Source organism: Mytilus trossulus, chromosome 7 (genome assembly GCF_036588685.1).
Source record: "Mytilus trossulus isolate FHL-02 chromosome 7, PNRI_Mtr1.1.1.hap1, whole genome shotgun sequence".
Classification (NCBI taxonomy): Eukaryota; Metazoa; Mollusca; class Bivalvia; order Mytilida; family Mytilidae; genus Mytilus; species Mytilus trossulus.
The window spans coordinates 42,207,000-42,228,049 of record NC_086379.1 but is presented as its reverse complement, the minus strand read 5'-3'; the positions used below and the strand labels follow the sequence as shown (position 1 = coordinate 42,228,049).

Here is a 21,050-nt window from a genome sequence, read left to right as displayed (position 1 = left end):
ATCAATTATATGCTTACAAGACATGTTGCATTGTTAAATTAATTACGGTATGTGAAAATCAAGACTTGCATAAAAAATATCCCAATATTAGAGACAGTGGCGTCATTTTTCCTCAGAGCTTTCAGCTCTTTGATTAACCATTTTTCGTAAATCTTAGTTATCTTTTACAAAAATCTTCTCCTCTGAAACTACTTGGCCAAATTAATCTAAACTTGGCAACAATCATCTTTGGGGTATCTAGTTTAAAAAATGTGTGGTGTGACCCAATCAACCAACCAAGATGGCCGCCATGGCTAAAAATAGAACATAGGGGTAAAATGCAGTTTTTGGCTTATAACTCAAAAACCAAAGCATTTAGAGCAAATCTGACATGGGGTATAATTGTTTATCAAATCAAGTCAATTGACCACCTTAGGAGTTATTGTCCTTTATAGTCAATTTTAAACAATTATCATAAAATTTGTAAATTTTTATTAAAATATTCCACTGAAACTACTGGGCCTAGTTCATTATAGATAGAGATAATTGTAAGCAGCAAGACTGTTAAGTAAAGTAAGATGTACAAACACATCACCATCACCAAAACACAATTTTGTCATGAATCCATCTGCTTCCTTTGTTTAATATTCACATAGACCAAGGTGAGCGACACAGGCTATTTAGAGCCTCTAGTTTATTACTGTGAACTAGTATTATTAATAAGGTCTTATCTTTAGCTTTCTATATTTACTTCCATATATTGTTTGTTTTAAAATTCTTATGTAATTTTGTACATAATGCAATACTTAAGCATATAATTTAAAGCTGTAATCTAATAGCACATGGCATTAAGTTCTTTAGGGGGACACCTAGCTATTGATAGGATGCTTCTTAGTTTCATTATTTAGTTTTTACAAATTTTGTTTCAAAATAAATATGTTTCTTTTGTGTCTTTCTTGTTTTGTTTACTGAACATTATATATTTTTCAGGGCTAGCTTGTAAAAAGTTAAAAGACGTATTTTCTGAAGGATTTCTGATACCATTGGAGGGAACTGATACACACTTCCAATTGGAGGTAAGTTTTAATATTGATGACATGGAGGAGAGAGGATTTAAGGTTCCTGCAATGTGATGAATATTTTGGATTGCTCTTAATTTAATGTTTCCTATCATGAAACTTTACTCAGTACTTGGACAACAAAATGTGTACTCTTAACAACAAATCCAGTATTTTGATTGGATGTTTAAATATAGGTTGAATTATGATTTATCAGGGATGCAGACTATCATGGGCCTGTTTGCCAAAACTCTTTAAATAAGTCGAGGCTAATTAATTTGTATCTGTTGTATAAAGCCAAGGTTGTTTCTAGAAATGTCTTTTTATTTCCATTGGTTCATAGTCACAGGGTTCAAAGAAGCTATAAGCGACCAATAATTTAACTCTATCCCAACCATGTGCATGTAGTGGTTTTAATTAATGATTTTCTTTGATTTTATAAAGCCAAACATCATTTTTAGCTCACCGAGCCCGAAGGGCCAAGTGAGCTTATGCCATCACTTGGCGTCCTCCATTGCTAAAAATAGAACATAGGGGTCAAATGCAGTTTTTGGCTTATATCTGAAAAACGAAAGCATTTAGATCAATCTGGGTAAAATTGTTCATTAGGTCGAGATCTATCAGCACTGAAATTTTTAGATGAATCAAACAACCCATTGTTGGGTTGCTGCCACTTACTGTAAGTTCAGAAATTATTGTGAGGTTTTTATTATTGCGAATAATGGAACTGAGTTGTAAACGCAATAATTAAAACTCGCATTTTGTAATATTTTAACTGAACTAAGCATGACTTTTCTCAAAATCGTAAAAATTAAAATCGCATTAAAGTGTAAAATGACAAAATTGCAATAATAAATGCACACAATAATTTCTGAATTTACAGTAATTGGTAATTTTAAGGAAATTTTGCAGTTTTTGGTCATTATCTTGAATATTATTATAGATAAAGATAAACTGAAAACAACAAAAATGATCAGCAAGTAAGATCTACAAATAAGTTAATATGACCAAAACTGTCAATGACCCCTTAAGGGGTTATTGTCCTTTAATGACAATTTGTTCATCATATTTGCTCACTTTAAAAAATCTTCTTCTCTAAAACTACTCAACCAAATTCAACCAAACTTAAACTGAATGATCAGTAGGGTGTATAAAATAAAGTTTGTGTTGTATTTTCTATTACGTCAAAAAACATGGCCGTCATGGCTATAAATAGAACACAGGGTAAAATGCAGTTTTTGGCTGATATCTCAAAAACACCAGCATTTAGAGCAAATAAGACAAGAAGTTAAAGTGTTTATTAGGTCAAGGTCTACCTGTCCTGAAATTTTCAGCCGAATTGGGTAACTGGTTTTTCAGGTATAATGCCCCTAAATTGATGATTTTAAAGAAATTTTGCAGTTTTTGGTTATTATCTTGAATATTATTATAGACACAGATAAACTGTTAATGGCAAAAATGTTAAGCAAAGTAAGATCTACAAATAAGTCAATTTAACCAAAATTGTCAATTGACCCCTTAAGGAGTTATTGCCTTTTAAAGACTTTTTTCACAATTTGTTCATCATGTTGACTTACTTTAAAAAATCTTCTCCTTTGTAACTGCTGTTTCAATTTCAGCCAAACTTAGGCTAAATGAGTTTCAGAGTCGCTAGTATAAATTTTATATTTTATTTCCTTGTACTTCAAGAAACATAGCTCCTATGGCTAAATTAGAACACAGGAGAAAATGTTTTGTCTTTTTTGCTTTTGAATAAAATAGGACGATTCAAAGAACATTTAAATAAATTGAAAAGCCAAAATAATCATTGATGAGAGATTTAACCAAAAAAATTAAGGTGAGCGATTCAGGCTCTTGAGAACCTCTTGTTCTTATAAAACTTTGTATTGCAACTGCATCGATTTTAATTGCAGAGGCAACCTCAAAGAAACTTAATTGTTTTGTGTACAAATCTGTATCTTTTTCAGGTACAGCATTTACACCTAGGAAGATATGTGGAAATGGTGAAGACTGGGGACTTCCATGATGACTTAGACATTGTTACTGAAGTCCATTCAACTTCAGGTAAGTCACACATGTTTTGAAAGTTATCAATGAAAAACACCCATATAAAAGATGTTTGCTTTGATTGTCAATATGACTTGTTTTTACCATATATAACAGTAATCGTTATTTTTAACATATTTGAAAAACAAAATTCTCAGTACTGAAACATTTGTTTGAGAAAAGTTATAAACTCGACTATTCATAAATTCCTAAAATTTATATATCTAGCAGAATATGAAAATAAATATCTGTAAACTATTATATGTGTTGTATAAAAAAGAAGATGTGGTATGATTGCCAATGAGACAACTATCCACAAAAGACCAAATATACACCAGTACATAATCATCTAAGATATGCTGCATACCGATAAGTAGGACTGCTATATAGTCATTTGGGATATAATAATTCACAATAGTTATTGATAAATCATTTATATTCAAATATTTGAAAAACATACTTTTTGTTTCTATCTCATTTATAGTCTTACATACAACATACAATTATTTTAAAACTCGTGTTATGATTTAAGGTGATGTAGCAGTCAAAAGACCGTCTGCTGATTTAGATATCTTTAATCCAAGTCGGGTGATCCATGCTACAGCAGCATTTGCTACAAGGAGGTAAAATATATATAATCTTTAATCATAAAAATGATTGGTTTTTGATGTGAGCAAAGGTTCCATGTTGAAGACTTTAATTTGACGAATAATGGTTTTCTTTTAAAAACTGTGATTTAGATGAAGAGTTGTCTTAATGTCACTCATACCATATCTTATAATATCTAATAACAGAAAATCTGATTTCTGATAATATTCATTTTTAATGATAGAACATCAGCAGGTTATCTTGTTACTGAAAGTAAATGATTGAATTTTATACCCTCTTTTGCGATTTAAAAATATGAGCTGCTTGACTTGAGAATGCCTATTGAATTTATGATGTCATACAATAATATTTTTTCCATTGTGTTGACAGATATTTTCTATTGTGATGTCAAAATTTAAGGGAACCTTTGTGATTCCAGTAATGCTGTAAAGCAACTAATATTTTCATGAAAATAAATTGTCTATGTACTATGTACAATTACATCAAGAAAAAAAAATCATAAGGTCATGAAGTTGACTATAAAAGTGCTGAATATAAAAAAAAGTGTCTTATCAAAATTAGATAGGCCTACAGTAAACACTAAGCATTCATTAGAACTATGAGATACAATGTGAAATAGATTCTACAACAAATGTCATACTTTTTATCAGGATTAATTAGTCGACACCTATGTTATTTAAAACAGTATACATTTCTAATAATCAGAATTTCACTTTAGTCATCCACATTATTATAGTAAGCTAAAAGTTATAGATAAGTTTTCCAATAACAACAGGACGACAAACCTTAGGATATTAGTTAAGTAGAGGTAGATGTCCAATTACAAATTGACTTAGAGTGACCATGAATTGGTTTTTACTTTCCAACAGGCATGTTTAAATTTTGGGATTACAAGAGGTCTTATTGAGTAAGTATGGTAACTTACAGGTAGTTAAAGAAGGTATTTTGTATTCGTCTTCCCTACATTACATCACAGCTGATAAACATCAGTTTGAACCATTTGATTTTACCTCTTCAAAGTAGGATTTGAGGTCATGTAAATTCAACCTTCCAACTCTTTACAGCGGTATACTATTGTTGCCTTTATTTACAAGTTTAAGATTTCAGATTTCTTTTTTAAAAGTTTAAACAAAGAATGCATTGCTGAAGATTATACTTTAAAGAATGTAAGAAATGTTATGTCTGAATTATCAATAAAAATCTTAAAGATTTCTTATTACTGTTTTGTTTGTATGTTTTTCTATAGGCCAAGGTCATGGCCATGGAAACAAGATAGGAAAGCAGCTACATTTGACAAGTTACAGATTCCACTTCCTATTCAACATCCTGCCAGCATAGCTATTTCTATATACAACAGGTATGTGACTATTTAACAAGCTACTTATTCTACTTCCTATTCAACATTATGCCAGCATAGCTATTTCAATATACAACAGGCATGTTGTTGTTTGTTGACCTAAAACAATACAAAATATAACTGAAAACTAAATATTTGTATTGATAAAATTAATGTAGTCTCACGGTTAACCAATTTTACCTCTTACACAGTGCAAATTTTAAGGTAGTTTAATCATGTGCGTAAGTAATAGTTTGTTCACTGCCTATTTACAAATATAACTAATGTTAGGAGTATGATAGAAAATCTTCCTTTCTTATATTCCAGAGAACATGATCAGAATCCAATAAACTATGATGACTATTACTGTCAGAGGATTATAAGAGCTACAAAAGAGGTACCTTATATGGGTGATCCCATATCTAATGATTTTTATGAAGTAGAACTCACAGACAACACAATTGAAAATGAAACACCAGAAAAAAATATAGACAACTTAAGTAGTCCTTATTTACATATAGCACAACAAGAGCGTTCATTTTCAGATGAAAACATGGCTGCAAGTCCAATTTCAATAAATGAGGTAGATGTTGTTGTTCATAGTTCACCAATGTCAGCGGCACCAAATGAAACACTGACAGAAGGAGATGTTGTGGTGAACGCTCAATACAAGAGTGATGTTGCGATGAAAACTTCCAACCAAGGTGACATTGTTGTGAATACTCCAGACAAAGATGTTGTGGAAAGAGTTTGTTTCGAAGACAAAGAACGGGACACGAGTTGTGCAATAGATATACCAGACATACCAGATGCTGATGCATAATTCACTCGGTAGAAAATAATCGGAGGAATTCATCTTCTTGGTTAATAATCAAGGGGAAATAACTTGCAAAAGATTTACTCCTTTCTGATCTGAATTGGAAATAAAATCTTTTTAATATGTCCTCATTTGTGGTGGCCCAAGCCAACATTTCATGCATTACCAATTATGTCAATAATTTCAGTCTTTACGAAAAAGACTCATACCATTTCAGTATTTTCACCTGAGTCTGTGTCTGTGTGTGTATATTGTCATTCATAGTGCTTTGAAGACTTAAGCTTTTAGGTGGCCACAGCTTCTAAAACAAATCATGTTAATTTTTTGAATAGTGCAAAATGAATTGAAGTTCTGGGGTTTATATAGAAGTGTTGTAGCGATGTTATAAACTGTGTGAACATTTAACTTTGAACTTAGGATGTACATGCCATGAATTTTGACTGAACAATCAATGCAATGAATCTCATATGTATCATAGTGGTGTCTGAACAAATCATGATATTTATATTTGTGCATATTTATTAAGGTGTAACTAGTAATTAATTCAAACTCTAGTCCTGCCATATTCTATTTAAAGTGCTTAATATATTTTTTTTTATAGACATATTTATTTTAATTATTTCAAATATAATCTATTTTTAAGAACATCATACTGTTAGAAGATAAATTTATTTTAAACAGCAACCAGTTTCATCAATTGTCTCCCTTGAAGAGATTATAACTAACTAGTTCAAAGGTACAATGACTTGATTTATTGACTTTTTATTACCCATGTATACTGTTCAAGATTGCATGTACATGTTTAAATGAAAAGTGTATTTGACTGCTTTCAAAACATTACAAAACTGCTATGAATTCAGCATGGAAGACATTTTTTTCATAAAAAATATGCACATCTGTGATTGGTCACTTTTGAAACTAACAGGTTCTTTTAAAATAACCTTGAATGTTATTATATATTCAGCATGTTTATGTGTCCACACTTTTTTACATTTGTTACAGTAAGAATGAAAATACTGTAGACTTCAAATAGGAGTTTGAAAAACCCTGAGAACATTTTCAATTGAATCGAATGAAATTCTATATGAAGGAAACTACTGTTTATTTCATATATGATTTTGAAAATTCTTGAGAAGATTTTTAGAAGAATAAAATTCGATAATGAATGGAGCAGTAACTTCATCTGGACACAATAATTTTATAGGTGTACATGTGGGTCTGGTTAGTGTTTACAGAGAATAACAGGCAAATAAAGGAGAGTGTAAGGCAAACAAAATTAGAAAATAGACGCCAATAAACACAAAATTAAGAATACAGAATAATTGGTAGCTGCTATACAAAGCATACAAAATAAGGGGGTGTTAAAGTATAAAGAAAAGAGAATTATTGGTAAAATGAATAAAGAAAATAGAAAAGTAAATAAAATTAAAAAAAAAACGAAAAAAAACCCAGCCAGACCCTCTAACATAATGGAAAAACCAAGACTAAAAACTCACTTAATAAATTCACCTACCAATAAAAATGACATTTATCTTATTTCAAATAAGTATATTACATATATACTTATATAAAAGAATGTTTTCAATAAAATACTACAAGAGCATTTCATTTTCATTGTATGAAATTATGTTTTATTTTCTTAGTATAAAATTATGTCCATGGGAAAAGGTCACATGTTGTAAGAATATATCTACTGTTTTATTGAAAGTATCATGCTGTAATTCAGCTGTAGGGAATGTCATTTAATTTTTACTAAAAGCATGAATTTTAAAATTGAGTTAAATTTGTCATACACAAATTATTTAGTTTCTTGGACCATATCATTGTGCCAAACTTATAATATATATTTTATAACCTTGCCACTTTTTATCATCACACATATTTTGTCTTCCTTAATATTGTATGTTTCATTCATTTTTATATGTTTATGTTCACCACCAAATTTTACCAGTGTTCTACTTTTATTTTTAATGGGACCCAAGTTTTTTTCCTACTTGATTATTTATAGATTGTTAGAAGGTTGATGATTTGTTTTTTCATGGTAGTCATGTATTTTGTATTCTTGTTTTTCATTGAAGTTGTGTATTTTGTTGTTTCATATTCTGAACACATGTTATTTTGCCTAATGCTAAATCTATATGTGTATTTTATCTATTTTCCTTATAATAATGTAACTTTAGTACAGTTGGACTTGTTTTGGTGCTATTCATTAAATATTCAACATCATTTGCATGACCATGCTATCCTCATTGAAATATTTGCAGTTTATAAATTGATTAAATTTTAGGTAGTTATTCTCACGTTTGAAATTTGTTTCTTTTTCATTTTTTTATGCAAATTTTAGAAGTTTTAGAAAAAATTATACCAATCTGACTGAAAATTATTGTTTTGTTTTAAATGGTTTTAGAATGGTTTGTGGGAAAATACAATCATTTTAAGGAAGTATGTTGCTTATAATATCAGTTTTCTTATCTTGTTTTTTAAATTTAGTACAGTGAATGTGGGAATAGCTGCTTATATCAATATTAATAATGTATTTGATTTAAAACAGGGTTAAGTCATTTTTGATTATTTTTTTTGAAAATATATATGCATCTTGCATGTTTTGATTATTATTGTAAATAAAAGTCAGTAGTGATAGATTTACAATCTGAAATTGAGGACTGAGTTACTTCTTTATCGACTGATTGCTCTGCCATACTGGTGTTGAAGTCATAGATGTTTTATTAAGGCTATACATCCCTAGAGTGCTCAAAAATGGAAGTCTGGAGGATTTCCAACCAAAACTTTGCAAAAGACAGACACAATAGAAGTAAATGTGAGGTTAAGCAAATTTTCTTCAAGCACAGCCATGGAAAAGAGATTTCGAAAACTCCAATATTCCTACGACTACCTGTTATGATTATTGATAAGAAGCATGTTGAAGGAGTGCATTGTCTAGTGTGAAAGAGACATTGCCTCACTAAGGAGGATTATAACCTATATTTTTAGGGATTGAGGGTTTTTGTTGATTTGTACTTATCATTCCATGATTTCATGTTATAAGAATGTAAATATTTTGACAGCTTTTAGAAATAGTATATGCTTCTGTAGAAATTTAATTTCCATGCAATAATTTTTCATTAATTTTGTGAAAGAATGCTATTAAACTAGAATGGGAAAGTAGAATTTTTAAACTGTTCAGTGAAAGGGTTGAGTCGAACCAGGATAAGAAAAAAAATAAGTATTTTGCATATTTCAAATCAACACAAAATTCAAATTTAATATTTCCACTTGAAATCAGGGAGTATCTGAGTAAAAATTCAACAACAAAAAACTTCATTAAAAATACAAAAAAAACTTAAAAACAAGCATAACTTGAATATGTTATCTAATTTAAAATTTAGATGTTCAGTTGACAAATTACCTTATAAATTTCAGAAAAAGAAGAAATGAGGTCAGTATAAAAATTCTACTTATCCTAGAGTTTTGACAGTCTTGATCTTAATAGGGGTTTTCTGTAACTTTTTGCTGCTGCTAACAGCTTCACCAGTTTGGAGATATATAAATTAGAGCACATCCTTAGACCTTACTGCTTAAAATAATCTTTTCCTTTCTTCGCTAATATCTTATTACAATATAGATGGATTTAATATATGTACAGCATGCATGACACAATAGTAGAATTTGCAAAAGTTTTTGGTTGTTTAAAAATGCAATAGAATACTCTTTACAGATGAAGTAAAACCTAATTGTCAGAACTTATTTAGGTCTGGTTGTACTAAGTGTAAATTGACTTATAGTGGAAGGGGTTGTACCTATTTGTCTACCTAAGTCATACCAGTCCACAATTTTGATGAACTTCACCAAAAGATTGTGAACAAATTGATGTTATGTTACTCTCAATGGGGAATAGTTTTTAGCATGTTGATCATCTGTTATCATGGAATTGTGTATCAATTTTTCTTGATAATGAAAACTGTGTCAGGGTTAATTATTCAAGGTTTCTCAGTAAGTTTATATGAAAGCTAATATTTTTTATAGGTTGATTCATTGAGTATAATGAATGTTTATTTAATGTTGTGGTCATGAAAATGCAAATCATGTTTTTCAACTTAATATAATTCTTCAATGGTCAGGTTTATTTATCAGCATAACGAATTCTTTGATAATTATTGTCATGTAAATTCACTCAAAGATAAATATGGATTTTTTAGGTCTTGTATAACTAGGTCAATTTGAAAATAAGTTGACTTTGAACTTTGACCTAAATCAACTACTTTATCGTGCAATACATATCGTGTTATCAGATATTTTAATGGGACCCAAATTTTGTTAATTGATGTGTCAATTAACATGGTATGATAATAAAAACACACCAACAAATAAACATTTGTTAAATATATCACTTTGAGGTTGGCTACAAAGGAGTGGACTTTAAAACTGTACATGATGTATCTACTAAAATAAGTTTTCTAACAGAACTATGATGTTTTATTACCATAATGAGTCTTAGCCCATACAAAAAAAAGTATTCCATGTGGTCAGTTCTTTTTGTATTAAGGCAACATTAGTATACTGCTGTTCAAAAGTCATAAATCAATTGAAGAAAAAAGAAATCTGGGGTTACAAAGCAAAACATAGGGAACACATCAACTATAAGAGGAAAACAAACAAATAACAGGAACACATAAGAGCAAGAAAAACAAACCCACAAACACGCACTATTGTGTTGTGGGATCAATTTCAATCATTGTTAGCTTCTGAAAACCCATCTTTCAATTTCTATAAAAAGAATTATCTGCAGATTTTTTGTAGAAACTGGATCTTTTGAATTAAAATAAGATAGTTGGAGGAGAGTGGTATTTAGTCAGAAGTAGTTGCTAGCTTTTTGGTGCCTTTATTGTTCAAGCCAGGTTGTGAAATTTTAATTTACTTATTTTCTTATTGCAGATTATATGAGAACACCATCTTATAAATTTAGCTTAAGATTGTATAGACATGTATTTTTACTTTCACTTTAGAATTATATATTATTGTATTGGACACCTATTTCTACTTTCACTTCAGAATAATAATAAGTCACTGTTATTCATTATGTTACTGTATATGGGTTGTTATTAAACGTAGATGTATGAAAATCATGGTTATAATTGGATCTTTTTATTTTGGTGTATTTCTGTCAATTTTAATTTTCAGACAATATGGCCTTTGGTTAACAAGTTATTGTAAGAACATGAAGAATATGAGTTACAGAATTTTATTCCATTTTTATAGTCATTGGGAACTTTTTTAAATATTGCAAATTGCTTGTTAGATGATTAATTGTTGAGGTTTTGTGCACTATATATTTATCATTGTGCTTCACACAGTTTGTATGCTCAAAGTTGTTTATTTTGTAACTACAGATGCAAAATTTTATTCATTAACATAAATCATATCATACTCAGTCTAAATTAAAAGGTACCTGTTTTCTGTTTGATAATTTCAATCCAACTTTTTCAAAACTGCTCCTACATTTATCGATCAGAAATTTTTTAAATATTTTTGGATAGGGTGTCTGTTTTGGTGCACATCTTCAATAAAAATCTGTTTTGATTTTAGGTGGAAGATTTGATTTAATACCAAGGAAGAACTGTCGTTCATATTTTAGTTTTGAAGATTTCAGTGTTACCTAAATGCAGAATTTTTCTATTAAAAAACATGTAATATTTACTTTTTTAAAAATTAATTTACAATTTATCATGTTTACAAGATGTAGCCTATTTGATTGATTGATTGATTGGAGCCGGTTTAGTGTCCAGTATAAATTAATACATGTAAAATACATTTTTGTTACAATATCTGGTTTTTTATGAATATCAAAAAGCTTTCTTAAAGAAAAGCTGTGTAAAAAATATTTCTGTTTGGTGATGTAGAGCGTTATACACCCCCAAACTACATGTATCTAACATATTGTCAATAATTTTGGTGGCATATATTATTGTTATTTATGTACTGAAATAGGTAAAACTGTTTAAATTTGAAATTGAGAGAGCAATTGTTTTCAAATTGAAAATTTAAATGTCAAAAGTCATGATAGCCAAACAGAAAAGAATAATAAGAATTTATTTACTATTCAAATATAAAAAAAGAAGATGTGGTATGATTGCCAATGAGACAACTGTCCACAAAAGACCAAAATGACACAAACATTAACAATTACTAGAGAACACACCCGTGATATCGCGGGTCCGTGACTGAATTAAAGTATATTTCTATCCGCAAGCCTTATTTTAGTATGCTAACTGATTAAAATACCTCAATGGGTAACAATTTGACAATTTAGTAGTGTCAACCCTGTGATTATGACCCGTGTATAAAGCATATTAATCCTGAATACACCGTTTGGTGGTGCGCCTGTCAGATGCGGAACGTACATACAAGGTAATCGGTAAGAGGTGATTATACTATTGGTATCGGTATCGGACTCGACCCGGAACTTCTTTATTATTGGTAATATTAATTACGTGGAAAACAAAAGGGCCTAGAGTGGTGTAATTTTTAATCTACACCTTCGTACTATATTAGTTATATATACAGTTGAATTCTTTGATTCGTCGTTTTTACGTGATGACGGCTGACAAATTGGACCTCATAATTTTAGTATTATAGATAGGTCACTGTACGGCCTTCAACAATGAGTAAGGCCCATACCGCATATAGTCAGCTATAAAAGGCCCCAATAAGACAATGTAAAACAATTCAAGCGAGAAAACTAACGAACTTATTAATGTAAAAAAATGAACGAAATACCCTGTTTTAGACAAGGAGGTATTTCTTTTTTGTCTAAGCATTGTTTTATTTTTTTATTTTTTGAAGAAACCTTCACTTTAGCCAATTAATTCAATGAATGCTAAGAGACTTATTGACAATATGTTAGTCAGTTTTGGTTCATATTACGCTCTACATTACAACTAAATAACAAAAATCTGTTTTACACAGCTTTTAAAGTTTTGCTGAACAAAAAATGTGTTATTTCATACATATTGGTGAAAATTATCTCTTGTTGAACAAAATAATTATACCCACAAACTCCTGCAATGTCAAAATCTTTTCTTGACAATATTCACCCATATGGATTATTCGACATGCATTTACTTCTTTTAAATTCAGCTTCCACTTTTCTTCTCGATTATGATTTAAATATTGTTTGTTTTATGCAAATACTTAGGTTAATGATTTATTTGTTTTTTTCCTACATTTTGTGCAATAAATTATTTGTACTAACTATTTTAATGCATATAATCTGCAATAAATTATTTTTCATGTGTACTTTGTTGTTGTATATGCTGTGAAGTACAACTATGGAAAAAAGAAAATCATAGCATCTAGCTAAGAGTTACAGAAATAAAGGAGAACACACACAATTGTAAAAGATGTTAAAACAGTTTTGTTTTGTTTCTTTGTTAATCAAAGTTATATTATAAGTTATATGGTTCGCTACTGACCCCGTACGGATCCATAGAGGGTTAGTAAAATCCATAGGGGGTGAGGCTGGATCCGTAGGGGGTCAGTAGTTAACCGTATAACGAATTTATCGGACGCTGGACCTTTTCTGCGTCGTTTTGTGGAAAAATAAACAACGAAACACAACAACATTTATAGATGACGTCGCCATTAACGCGTCATGAACCCCATATGAAGCTTACTAACCCCATACGGTCTCATAGAGGGTCACCACGTGACGCTGTTTAACCAATCACAACGTGATAGTTCATCTACGGTCCGATAATCCCATTAATTACACCAGAAAATCAGAGTACCAGGCAATAACAATAACACTACAAGAAGCAGACAACCCTATTATGAGATGCAGTTGCATTTTGCACATTACTGAGAAAAGTATTATCTACACTTTTTGAGGGACATGATTTATACAAATACAAAAATATTTCATTAAGAAAATGAAGAGATTTGGTTTGATAGCCAAGGAAACAACAATACACCAAAGACCATCTGATGTGAATAGTAAATTAGATGTAGAACTTTTAGCATGGCAATAACTATGAAGTCGTGAGCTTTTACTTCTAACTTAATTTTAGGCTCTACCTTGACACCATTTTCGAGTATGGTCTTGGGGAAACGATGATACTAGTAGTCCGTCAGAAAGGGGACGATAAATGGCTGATCCGCTTAAAAAAAAATCTATATCTTGCAAATAAGATACAACCTTAAAGAAAACTTTCCAATTTGAATCATGACATTTGTATTATGACTTAGGTTTCCCTTATCCAACAAATTGTTTGAACGAATATACAAATATAAAAGTAAATTTGAATTTTGATAATAAATATGATTGTAATATTTTCCACTGGATGCGTACATAATTGTAAATCAACTTCATACAATAGTTTTGTCATTGTAATGTTCACTGATATCAAGAACATCAAAGTACCTAGCTATATATAGATATACCATAGCAGTATTGAAATAAATATATAAAGCAATGAAAACCTAATATGTATGACTAATAAGCTCTATACACTATACTGTACAATCTTATATGTTACAAGCTACCAAAAGTGCTTTTAACAGTACGTGGGTATTACTTAACAAATGGCGATAGGATAAAATCATTTATATTTGGTGTGTGTTTTAATAGAGGTCGGTGTTTTAATAGAGGTCGGTCATTTAATGACGAATCAACCGTATCTTATACGTTGACGTTTATGCATCTGCAGATTTACCAATAAACATTCTGTGATCCCGAGCTTAAATTGTATATACTTTCATTAATGCAGCTAGGCAACAGATTAATTCTAATACTAGTATTTAATTGTGTAGCTGACTTAATTGTTGGAAAAGAGGGTCGAAAGATAAGCGGGACAGAGGGAAAAAGTTATAATAGTCTTAAGCTCGGGATCACATAATTTTTTTTGGCCTATCTGAAGATGCGTACAATAACACGTCAACGTACATGATACGGTTGATACGTCTTCAAATGATGCATTATGTGTTTTGGTCTGTGTATTTGTTCGTGCGTCCATTCGTCTGTTTGTCCGTTTCCCCCGCTACAAGTTTTTTGTCAAGGTAGTTTTTGATAAAATTGAAGTCCAATCAACTTGAACATTTTGAAACTGTTTCCTATGATACAGTCCTTGCAACATTGGACGTTACAATTTTAGCGATTAATCAGTGGTCATCGAGCAGTCACTGATTAGTGAGTTTCGCCAAATACTCACGTCATCAATTCGTCTAACTTGCAGTAAAAATATATGAATAATCGGACTGATTGGACGGATTGAATTGATTGACCTTTCTGACTGATTGTACTCAACTACATCACATGATGAAATAATACAAATTGCGGAATCTTAGTTTCGTTTAATTTAATTAAATGTGCCCCAGGGAAAAAAACGAAAATACGAATGTAAAAAAGATCAATATTTTATTAATTATTCAGCAAAATTAAAAAATAAGAATAAATGAAACTTGAAGATAAAACCAAAGTGTATTTATGTTATATATTGTGAACCCGAAGAGAGCTTAAATGGTGTTTATCGCGATTGTTTTTTTTTCGACAATGAAACGAAATGATTATTTATTGCAAATTTCGTAGTTTTATTTGATTTAAGTCGTTTATCATTATTATCTGAAACGTCTTAAATAAAACTTTTGTTAATATTTAAACAATTCTAATGACTGTTTGTATCTTTCCTCTAATGTTCACTAGATTTAGTGAAAACCTATTCTTTATGATGTTACAAAAACCAATGGCGACGAGAAAGTTCCATTCAAATTATAAAATGATTAAACAAAACAAAAGATTGAAATGATTTATTAAAAGATTTTGCTTTGATGCCTTTGAAATAACTATTTATAAATAAGATTGCATTATTTTTTATCAAATTGAGAAAAATGGGTTATTTTATACAATGCGAACAACATATAAGTATATTTTCTCTGATATTCATTTACATTGTACTTTTATGAAGAAAAAAAATTTAATCACAAACTATAAATAGTACAAAAATTCAATGGCGATCAATTATTTTAATTAAAGGGGCACTAGCTACGAGATATATAAAAAATCTAAAGTTTGATGTTTTTCTGTTCAATCAATAATGAAAGTGAAATAGTGAAATAAATTCGCATTTTGCATCCAAAAAGGTTCAATTTTGTCAAATTAAGCTAAGAAATATTGATAATTAGTAATTCACTTGCAAGTGAATTAGTCGACCGCTTTAAATCCGTATTCATGTGAACTTCAATTTAACACCTTTCTAGAGATTGAAAACGCATGCATTGTACGTGAACTGGTTTTTTAAAGAAAAGGAATGTTAACAATGAAAGTGAAACTACGATAAATCATTTGATTACTTATTCGATGTACATAAAAGCATTCTTATACGGTGAAAACAATGAGAAACGTCTATTTTTAATCTATACAATAAAATAAACAGACCTATAAAAATCCAATTGTACGTGTTGGTTTAATCTATTCATATCTTTATTTATGTTAACATCGCTTATATGGTCATGTGAGGTCAAGCCGATAGTTCATTAGATGGCGTCTGGACTTAAATACACACGAAACGAACCTATATATTACCTACCCTATGCTCTGTAAACTGATTATTTTAGACTTTTGATAGTTTGGATAAACGTTTAACATTGTTATAAATCAAATATGAGAATTTGAGTCAAATCGGTGAACATGAATTTGACAGCTATAGTGGAAGATATTAGCGGGCAAAATCGAGGGAATTGTGCAAATGATGATACAAGCATGAAAATTACCACAAAGCATCATTATTATATACTTTTAACGAAACAACTGCTGGCCATTAAAAAAAATCATTTTTTTCAAGATGACCACCGTTGTTTTCTAAAATGGCTGTTTTTTCCAGTTTGAAAATACTGATTTTTTCTGGAAAACTTTTCGTTTACCTTCTTTCTGTCAGGTTTGGTAGCTACCTTCTTTACATGTGAATAATTCACTAAACATGAGTATTTGACACAAACAGGGTTTGCGCATGCGCGAATCAAAATGTAACAAAATTCATTTAAAAATATTTACTATAAAATAAGTGATTTGGGTTTTTCAATGATATCATAATTTGGTTTGATAACATTTTTCTAGGTTATGACACACATGATTTAACATTTTTGCGCATGCGCAAACTATTTATAGACATAAAGAGTGATTTATATGCACTACCAGGGCAAACTGGTATACATCGTAGTTTATCTTATTACTCTAAAAAGCAAGTAAGTGTAAAAGTTATGATGCCACTGTTTAAAAACAAGCCAATTCAGTTGCAATGAAAAATATATATAAGAAAATATAGTCATCTCTACCACAGTTCAATTCCTGGCGTTCAATTATAAAGTAAGAACTTCTTGTGAATTTGGTAGTATGCTTTTTTCATGAGTCAGATTTTGTACAAACAGTCCATATAAAGCATGATACTGCATTCATTTAGGTCTTGATCGTGTAACATATTCTCGATCGCGACCGACCTTCTCCAAGATATGGCTTCCCTTCTCTAAAGTCACCCACAGGTGGCAATTGATTTTGAAAATGATAATTTTACTGTACGTCAGACCAGAATTTTTTTTTCTTATAACACAATTGATCATTTTTTGTCGCAGTGGACAAATTGATTTGGAATATTTCTTAATCCATAAAGATAAACTGCTCCTCCGTTTTTGTCTTCGGATGTCATTTTAAACAGTGGTATTAAATCGGTGCAAAGGGATAAACTTGAAACATTTTGTAATTTGCAGATCCAAATTCTGACGCATTTATCGTTGATAAAGCAGCAATGGTTAATTCCAGGCCAACTTGTAGGGAATCAATATTGGATGATTTTACCATTATGTTATACGGCCTTTAATAAAATATTGCATCGATAAGTATTCAAGAGTAGATATTGTGTTAGATTTACTAAATGAATCATTGAAATGTTATAAGAAGACAAAAGTTGGGTTCTGAGGTAGTTTTCTCTATGAAGATGACAACGAAACGAAATTTTTCAAGTGTCTTGCCGACAGAAATGCTCCTGTAGAGACTAATAAGGATACTTTCCAGCTACCCCTTGTAAGCACGGAGAAGCAGATATACGAATGTTTGTCCATGTTCGGCCTGATAATGAAAATTGTTGTAGGACGGTAATTTAAGGTTGCAGCGACACAGATGTAGTAGTTTTAAGAATTGCAGCACTCCAAAAATATGGTGGAACAAACTGTGAATAGGTTTTGGCAGGAATGAAGACTTTTGATTGCTTCCTGTACGTGATATATCAAATGCGTTTGGTCCTCGTGTAGCTACTCTTCCTTTCCTTTATACATTCAGTGCATGTGACACTAAGGGAATAGGTCAGTTTGGATGAAATAGGAAGTATTTCAACATGTAAGGGACGTACTTATTTCTCTGCTGAAGTATAAAGACACATACACGTGTACGACAGAACAACATCATTTTTTTCGGAGCACATCCAAAGAGCAGCGTATAAAGGAGGATAAGTTTGGGCCCAGCCTGACTTATGTTCCAATTCATGAACACTGGGGTTGGATGAAAGACAAAAATCGAGGACTTCTTCGGCTACCGTTAAAGTTGTATCCTCCTGTCGGGAACTTTTGAAATGAGGAGGCGAAAAATCCAGTTGTGTTGGTGACTGTAAATGCTACCGTTCTGTCCTTTCTTGTACGAGTTTTGTTATTGGCTACTGTCCGATAATTTTAAGATAACGAACCTGTCTTTCTAAGAAAACTAGGCATTTAATCTTAACAAAGAATGTGATATCACTTGTTAAGTTGATGAAAATTATAAAAAAAAATACATTTTCAAAAATTTTGCCGCCATTTTGTAACCGGAAATCACTCTTTTTTGTCCTTTATGTGTTGTTTTTCCGTACTTTAGGAATTGTGATTTACGCTTAATAAAACCTTACATTGGATTATACCTATAACACAACTTTCAAAGATTTACAACTGGATATGACGCCATTTTCAAAATGATCGGTGGCCATCTTGCAAAAATGGAAATTTTTGATGGCCAGCACCTGATCTCTTTTAATTATCGTTTAGTCCACCTGTATACCAAATTTCATGCTTGTATTGCATGCTTGTGTTACTACTTGTTAAGTTGATGAAAATTATTCAAATATTTTTTACGTATTTGCATCTAATTTGTAACCGGAAACCACTATTTGTCTTCAGTTATGTGTTGTTTTGTCGTACTAAGGAGCGGTTTTTAACGTTTTATCATATCTTACATTGAATTATACATAACACATCTTTCAAGGATTAAAATCCCTTGTAACATTGCTTGAAAGTAAAAAATATCGAAATTTTTGACTCGTTAGACGACATTTTGAAACCGGAAGTCACCTTAAGTTTCATTAATGTATTTTCTAGTCGTTATTTATGAACTTTCATTTTCTTTTTATCAAATCTAACAATTGATTTTACATATTTCACACTTTTCAAAGGATTAACAGATATTGGCTAATTTGTTATGACGCCATTTTCAAAATGTGTGGTGGCCATCTTGAAAAAATGATTATTTTTTCTGGCCAGCAGCGGATTTTTTGTAAGTATCATTTAGTTAACCATTATACCAAATTTCATGCTTGTATCACGATTTGCACAATTATGTCCATAATATATAGTGTCCCTTTAAAATAAAGAAATGGTTACATTTTTATCTTAACAAAACAAAACAAAAAAATACATATTTACAGTTTTTCACACGTTATAAAAAATAATTTATCTAAAGGCATACCTGATTGTAATTCACATTGCATTATTTTTAATATTTTTGCATTTTTAATCAACGCGAATAAAAATTTCGCATTTCCCTGAAATTTAAAAAAAACAACAATCAATCCTGATGTTCAAAAAGTATCCAAATCAGATAACGGTTCATATTGTCTATAAAAATGAAGAATTCTTTTATTCATATTCAGCGCAAAAGTTTAAGTACTATTCTCCTTACATTATAAAAATTCTTATAAAATATTGTAATATTTTAATGTTTTGTAAATATTGACCTCTAGTTAGTTTGGCTTTATAACTGTTTATTTGTGTACAGAGAAAATTAATGACGCAAGGCTAATTTGACAAGTTGCTAGTTTATTACCTGCAGTTAAAGTTGAACTGTCAGATGTGATTAAGACCAGAAAGATGTCCTGGTGTGTAGGGTAATAAAATTAGCTATGCCTATTTTGTTTGTCTAGAGATGAAGTAATTAAACTCTATGATAAGGTCAGTTAGTCAAGAGACTGGCAGATTGTGTATCAGCTGTGATACTGTAAGGATGTGTATTCCTTGAAGTCTTGAATCATGAGATTCTGAAGGACTTGTATTTAAAGTTTATATGTTTAAACTTTGTTGCTAACTTTGTCAATGTGTCTGAAGTAATGTACATTTGTTAATAAACTTGTATATATAAATACCGTATTATTTAGTTACTGGGAATTTACCACAGGATATATTGTCGTGCCATAGAGGGCTATGTCCGTCCGTTTGTGTCGGTGTTGACCTCCCCTCGATCACGTTACAATATCTCATTGGAAGATTTTGATATATAAAAGAAAGACGTAAGATACCAACAGGACAGTCAAACTCATAAATCTAAAACAAACTGATAACTAGTTACAAATAACGTTGCTTTTTTTATCACAAGGAGAAAAATTGATGATTTTAAACAATACGAACAATATTTTAGTATATTTTCTCTGATATTCTTTTACTTTGATGGAAAACAGCCAACCCTGAACTATATATAGTACCCCCCCCCCCCAAATGGTTGTCAATTGTTTTAATTAAAATAGAGAAATGCTTGCATTCTTATATAACTAAACCAAAATTTTATGCATATACATCCTTCAATTATTCACATTTTATAAAAAATAACCTTTCCAAAGGCATTTATAATGACTGTTTACATTTGATGTTTATTTATATTTACCGGTAATATTACAGAGTAAATATTTACATTTGTAATCAACACAAACAAAAATTAGGTATATTTCCCCTAAAACTCAGCATTTTATTATGAAAAAAAAAACAACCAATCCTAATATACAGATAGGATTGAAATCAAATGAAAGTTAATAATTTCTATCAAAATTAAAAAAAAAAAAATGATTCGTATTCTCCTTATTTTATCAAAGTATAAAAATCTAATTGGAAGTCGTTGATATAACTAGTTACAAATAACGTTGCATTTTTTTTC

At 30.4% G+C, this 21,050-nt stretch overlaps 1 protein-coding gene across 1 annotated transcript in view; it reads left to right on the top strand.

Annotated features, from left to right (window-relative positions):
- The window catches only part of LOC134725097 (uncharacterized), a 122,107-nt gene that overhangs the window by 86,170 nt on the left and 14,887 nt on the right, over nucleotides 1–21,050 (top strand). The window contains exons 29-33 of the mRNA XM_063588627.1: nucleotides 970–1,055; nucleotides 3,005–3,101; nucleotides 3,616–3,706; nucleotides 4,939–5,049; nucleotides 5,356–5,425. Coding sequence (XP_063444697.1) covers nucleotides 970–1,055; nucleotides 3,005–3,101; nucleotides 3,616–3,706; nucleotides 4,939–5,049; nucleotides 5,356–5,425 — 455 coding nt within the window. The remainder of the gene's footprint in view (nucleotides 1–969; nucleotides 1,056–3,004; nucleotides 3,102–3,615; nucleotides 3,707–4,938; nucleotides 5,050–5,355; nucleotides 5,426–21,050) is intronic.